Genomic DNA, 5,926 nt, shown 5'->3' with positions numbered 1-5,926 from the left:
CGTGCTACAGGTGGATAACCAGTCAGCGATTAAATCGATGAAGAATGAGATAACCAGCGCTCGGAGCAAGCACATAAATATCCGGTATCACTTTATTCGGGATGTGATTCAGCGAGGGGATGTAATGGTGCAGTATTGCCCAACTCAGAAGCAACTTGCTGATATTTTGACGAAGCCACTACAGCGCGTGGCATTTCAGCGACTTCGGGAGCAACTGCGGGTGGGTCAACTGGGCAAGACTTCGAGGGAGGCTGTTGGAATCTTCAAAGTCAACCCAGACGTTTCACCAGAACGAGACGTTGAAGTTGTCTAAGCCGCTGCCAGACTCAGGTCGTAACGCTCTCGCCATCGGAAGCGAGGAGTTCGACAAAATAAGGTGGTCATTAAGATGTCGATCGTGATGACTGTGGTGATGGGATTAAGAGTTCTCTGGCGTTACCAGAGATCGACAGCAGTGCGAAGTGGATGAAGCAAGCGTGAAGAACTGGAGATTTACAGAAACGAAGGAGAACTCAATACATTTGCAGATTACAGAACGATGACGTCAGATGGAAAGGAAGACGCATCGTTCCTATATGTACGGTAATGTCGCAATGGTGCTTGTCAGGTAAGTACGCATGAGTAGCGAGATGTAATGCCGGCGACGAAGCTAACGATTCAATTCACTTTCAATTTTAACATCAACTGCTCACTTGGTCTTCTATCTACGGCAGGAAATTCCCCGCGCGTTTCTGGAGCTGCAAAAGTAAGGGCGTAGGCCTTGTGGTGTAGCAGACACTGGAACTGACACAACAAGTAATTTGAAGCTCTAGGTGACCAATGAGAGGCCTAATGTCCCTCCTCCGTCCACGATGACTGTAAAGCCTGGGGCTACTGCTCATACTGGGCATACGTCGAAGAAGAGCAGAGAACGGAAGCCACGCCAGTAAAGACGCAAGATATCACGCTCAGCTCCGCAGCCAGCAGTACCCAATTACCCGTCTCCAGATGCAGAGCTGACACTAGACGGACTTGTTCATGAAGGAGGAAGTATGCCAGTGCAAGCAGAGTCCGGAGATAGCAGCGATGGCTCCTTGAAGCTCACGTCGTCGGTCAAGTTCATTGATCTGGGAGATCTGCGGTCGTTGCTCCCTGGAGAAGGCTTTGTTCTGGGCAGAAGCGATGGGTCCGGACGTGAAGAAGGCAGCAGCTCCAACAGATCTATTGGTTTGTGTGATTTCGACGAAGTGCAGGCTGAGAAGCTCTGGTGGATCTTTAAACTGTGGCGTAATGCCAAGTCCAAGTACGTGGAGAGGGAGAGTGAAACGTCTGAGCTCCGGTCGTGCAACTTGAGCTATCTACGGACACTTCTGGACGCATTTGATCCGCAGCGGATCGCTGTCCTTTACTTCGGAGGACCGAAGAGCGCGTCAACCGACTCGGTCGTAACGCCAGGCGGGACACGAGTTCCGTCCGATGTGAACACTGGTAGCCCCAATGGGATGCTGGACTTTGACGTCTTTCGTATGAATTACCACGCGTTGATCCAAGATCGACAACTGGTGTTATCGATTAGCTACGAGTACTCCGCAAAAGTGCGAACCCCGTTCGGGACGCATCCGAAGGGTTAAAAAGGGTGAGCCCTTTGTTATACCTAGACTTCTTGCTGTACCGGTTAGGAACCAATTACCGCCTTAAATTCAGCTCTTCGTTTCAGACGGATTTGATTTGAGCCAGTATTACCGATATATTAGGCTGACGCAGCTTTTACTGAGCCCAAAAAGTGAAAATTTAGCCCTTGGGCTCACAGTTTAGCACAGTAGCAACTGTCCAATAGTTGCTCGCAAAAAAGAACCTGTCAATGGTTCTTGCTGAAAAGTCGCCTTTCGCATTTGAAAATCCAAACCCCAAAATTCTCAGAATTCAGTTCCTGATTCTTAGGGGCTCTAAGTAATTATTAGAACCGTGGTTCTGGTGCGGTTCTTTTTAGGCTTGAGTATATTGTAGATTCCAGCCAAAGTTGCCAAACGAGAGCGGTTCTGTCTTTCCGGCCAGCCCATCAGCCAACGTGCCCAGTAATATAAGTGGTCATAAACTTTAAATTTATATCGAATCAGAGCGACTATAGATGATCCGCATCATGTTGAAGTGACATTCACTCTGGAAGTGACCATGGAGCAAGCTGTAACGCGGCAGATGCGCACCCAAACAGCATCTACCACTGCCTCTGCAGTCTCACCGCGCATCTTCACTAACCATTGCTTCCATCATTGCTTGGACGTTGTTGTGTCAACAAGGTGTCGCTTCACTTTGAGCTGCATAACCTTTTCATATTATCCAACGTCCGCTGTCTCAGTAGACCAAACATTAACTTTCTACACTGCACGGAACTTCACGCGAAGCCTGAATAGGTCCCATAGCTTCTGAATAATGTCATTGAATGAATGCCCATTTACAATTACGTCGTCCAGCGTGTTGCCCGACGTATCACGCTGCCCAATCGTTGACCTCATAATTGGGCGTACGACGGGTTGATACCGCTGCTTCTGGGCAGATGGAGATGTCGCGGAGCGTGGTTGCTCGGCGGGCACCGAGACTGAAGTATGATCTAGTGATATATGATGGGCTCAGCGGATGCCCCCTCAGCGAGTGAAGTTGGATGTATATTAGCGTTTAAATAACATCGTGACTCAAGCAATAGTTGTGAATTGACAGAGTAAGAGCGCTGTGGATCAGCTGAAGACGCAGCTGAAGAACATTTCAGTTCCAGCGAGGCCAACGGCGGTTGAGGTGGAGAACATATAGACTCGGCTGGAGAGCGCGGTAGTGCAACTTGGGAGCGTGGCGGGCAGACTGGAGAACGCTGTGGACAGACTCAAGCGTCGTGGAACGGCTGGAGAGCGTCGCAGGCTGGCTGGAGAGCTTCCTTGTTCGACTAGAGCGCGTCCTGAACCTGCTGGAGAGCATGGTGGCCCTGGAGTAATGCGTCGTGACTCAACGAATGAAGATCATTGCGAGTAAGTAGACGGAGGATTATCGACGTGAGTAGATCGAACTTGGTACGGTGTGACGCGTGCACGACCGCGCTCGGGAGTCCTTAGATGCGGCAAGTTTGCTTATGAAGGATCTGGAGCTGCAACATTCAGTAACATAGGTTTTATTATTTGGCGTAGCTCGGCGGTTCGTTGGAGCGGTTCGCCACGTCGGTTCGATAAACCCTGACTGGAAAAATCGAGTAGAGCCCACAGTACCGTCTGTTTCCCAGATAAGCCAGTTTTTTTCAGATATTGTGAATTCCAACCAAATTTGCTGTTTTGGTTCTATTCAGTGAGTCATTTAAGTACAATTTCCCATTCAATTCGCTAAGATGGCTTCGATTTTTACAGATTGTTGGATTGCCAACAACGAGAGCGCTTTTGCCGAGTGGCTTAAGAGGTTTACGTGGCACCTAGATGGAGCCGCTGGTACATCAGCGGAGCCGGGCCCCGGCATCATACCTAGCCAACAGGGCATAGAATCACACCACAGCGTCATTAAAAATACCTGTGTTCCCAGTGCACGGGCGTCAGCCAGTGGAGTGCGAAACAGTATCTCTCCGTGGATTCTGATGTCTGATGAAAGAACTCTGCGGCTGGATAAAGCCATACACTTCTGCGAGGACCCATCCCGCCTGAGATGACTGCTAAAGCGATGAGGGTAGTGGCCACCGAGAAAAACTACTTTCCTGTCAACAAAGGGCGCGGGCGACATAGGCGATTGATATCCGTTGTGTATAATCTGTCAAAGCACTTTGTCGGGGCCCCGGGTAAGCTAGGCTCAAGCGTGGACGACAAGCGTGCTGAAAACTTTCTGCACTAGTTAGAAGGCCGTTTACCACATGGGATAAAATCCGAAGGAGTCGGATTTGAGCTGCTATCGCTACATAGAGTGCTCGTAAAGCCACAAACACTCCCGCAGCACTTAGTACTAGTTCCGATATGGTCTGCGGAGAATATCAGAGCGTTCGTGTGACGGGGCCACACAGCACCTTGCGCTAGAGGAAGTTGGCTTCCGAGAGTATACAAACTCTCAGTGAACGGCAGCTCACTGGTCCCCTTTTACCGAAAGAGAGCGAGGTGACCAATTTAAGGTACATCGTAAACTGATTATATTTATAGGTATATAAAGCTTGAGTTAGATACAAACGATAAGTTACCTATAGAAAAGCAATGTCATTAGCCAACGGTTGGCTTTGGACGACCTTGGTACCTTGTACCAAATATCCCGGAGTATGACGTGTCATACTCCTGAAGTGTGAAGTGTCACACTTCATGTAACCAGGGTACACTTAGGGCTACGTACCCCGTTAACATCCTGCCCCACTTAGGGTTCGGTTTACCGACCAATCAGAATGAAGAAATGTTCGTCACATACTCTCATTCTCAAAGTCGAAAACCATCGACTTGGGCCGCGCGAGCGCGGCGGAGGCTCACATCACAGTTTGGGCCTCGAGCAACAGTCTGTGCACTCCTCTTCTTGGTCTCCAAATCGACCGTTACCATGCCCCATGGCACTTCGAAGAGCGGTGCGAAGACACGCTTCAAGGCTGCTGCCGGAAAGGCGCAAGCCAAGAGCACTAAGCCTCACGGCTAATGCTCGGCACTTCAGGAGGCTACTAAGGTGGCCTACGAGGCGATGGGCTCAACGGGTGACGCGGCTGTGGGCAAGCGACGAGCAAGTGCCGCAGCCCGTCGCCCTTGACCTCCCCTGACAATCGTCCTAGCCCTCGGTTCGCTGAACGTGAGCTCGACTCTGGCAGTGAGGACGAAGCTGAGTCCGAGAGCACGCAGATGCTCCTGTGGGCTCTGCGGGAGGGCACAGACTAGTGCCCAGCGAGCACAAGACGACAGCGTGCAGTCGCTCGCTAGTGATCACGGGGATCACAGTCCCAGGACGTCGTGCACTCTGAGAGCCCGATTGTCAAGGGTAAGGGCACTCCCAAAGCTGGTGGCGATGAGGAAGAGAAACCTCGCAAACGTCTCTCACTTGCCGAGGGTCTTGCGCGTGCTAAGGCCTCTAAAGCCGAAGGCGCCAAGCCCTCTAAGAAGCGTATGGCTTCGAAGGCTTCAGTCCGCGAGGATAAGGAGACTGGGTACTCCCATCGGGGCCTCTTCGACCCCTCGGATGAAGAGGACGAGAAGGAGGAGGAAGAGGAAGAGAGCGCTATTCCTGAGCCCCGGGAGATCTCTAACGACTTCGCCCAGAAGCAGGAGGACTTCCAAGCTGCCCAGCGTGCGCGTGGGGGTTCGGTGGTGGCGTCCGTCAGCCAGGGAGCTGTCATCAACTCAAGAGGGTATTGGCCTTACGAGGAGAGCTCTGAGGCTGACCTCTTCCTGGAGCTTCTCGTCGCTCCTCGTGGCCTTGTTGGCGGCCAGACTTCTATGAGCGTTTACGACCGCGCCCTTGTTCAGAAGGAGAAGTTTTTTGTTGACAACTTGAAGGCGGCTCGGTGTGTGCTTCTCGCGCCACACCGGATCCCACTGAAGGTCTTCACGATGTGTCGTAAGAAGTCCGAGAACCGGGGTGGTCTCTACCCTCTTTGGGGATACCCTGAGTTCTTCCCGAGATTCTGTCCCAACTGGAGTTCTTGTGAGGACATGTTCTGGGCTTGGGTGGTGTATCTCAAGTACTCACCCTCGGTGTTACGGGAACTCCATGAAGATCAGCTGCTGTCCCGCATCCTGGATGCGTGATCTTCGTGCTCGGTTTGCCCACATGGTCAGCAAGCGCATGTTGCCACGGGGCATTCTGAAGCGTGCGACTTCTAGCGCTCATGATGAGCGCGGGTACGGAGTGTCGTCAACGTCCGTACCCCGTTCGGGCAAAAAGCCCCGGACTACTTATGAAGCTGCCGCCGCTTCTGTTCCCAGATTGCGACAGCCTTTGGGCAGTCAATCAGGAGCCATCA

At 51.7% G+C, this 5,926-nt stretch overlaps 1 protein-coding gene across 1 annotated transcript; it reads left to right on the top strand.

Annotated features, from left to right (window-relative positions):
- Positions 1-1,031: 1,031 nt before the first annotated feature.
- Positions 1,032-1,428, top strand: PITG_13124 (uncharacterized protein; the record flags this gene model as incomplete). The annotated part of the gene is made up of 2 exons (XM_002900603.1): positions 1,032-1,318; positions 1,371-1,428. 2 exons carry the CDS (start codon positions 1,032-1,034, stop codon positions 1,426-1,428), a joined length of 345 nt encoding a protein of 114 aa, XP_002900649.1.
- Positions 1,429-5,926: the final 4,498 nt, after the last annotated feature.

Source organism: Phytophthora infestans, genomic scaffold (genome assembly GCF_000142945.1).
Source record: "Phytophthora infestans T30-4 supercont1.25 genomic scaffold, whole genome shotgun sequence".
Lineage (NCBI taxonomy): Eukaryota > Oomycota > Peronosporomycetes > Peronosporales > Peronosporaceae > Phytophthora > Phytophthora infestans.
The sequence above is the reverse complement of the archived record's forward strand: the minus strand, read 5'-3'. Positions and strand labels throughout refer to the sequence as shown.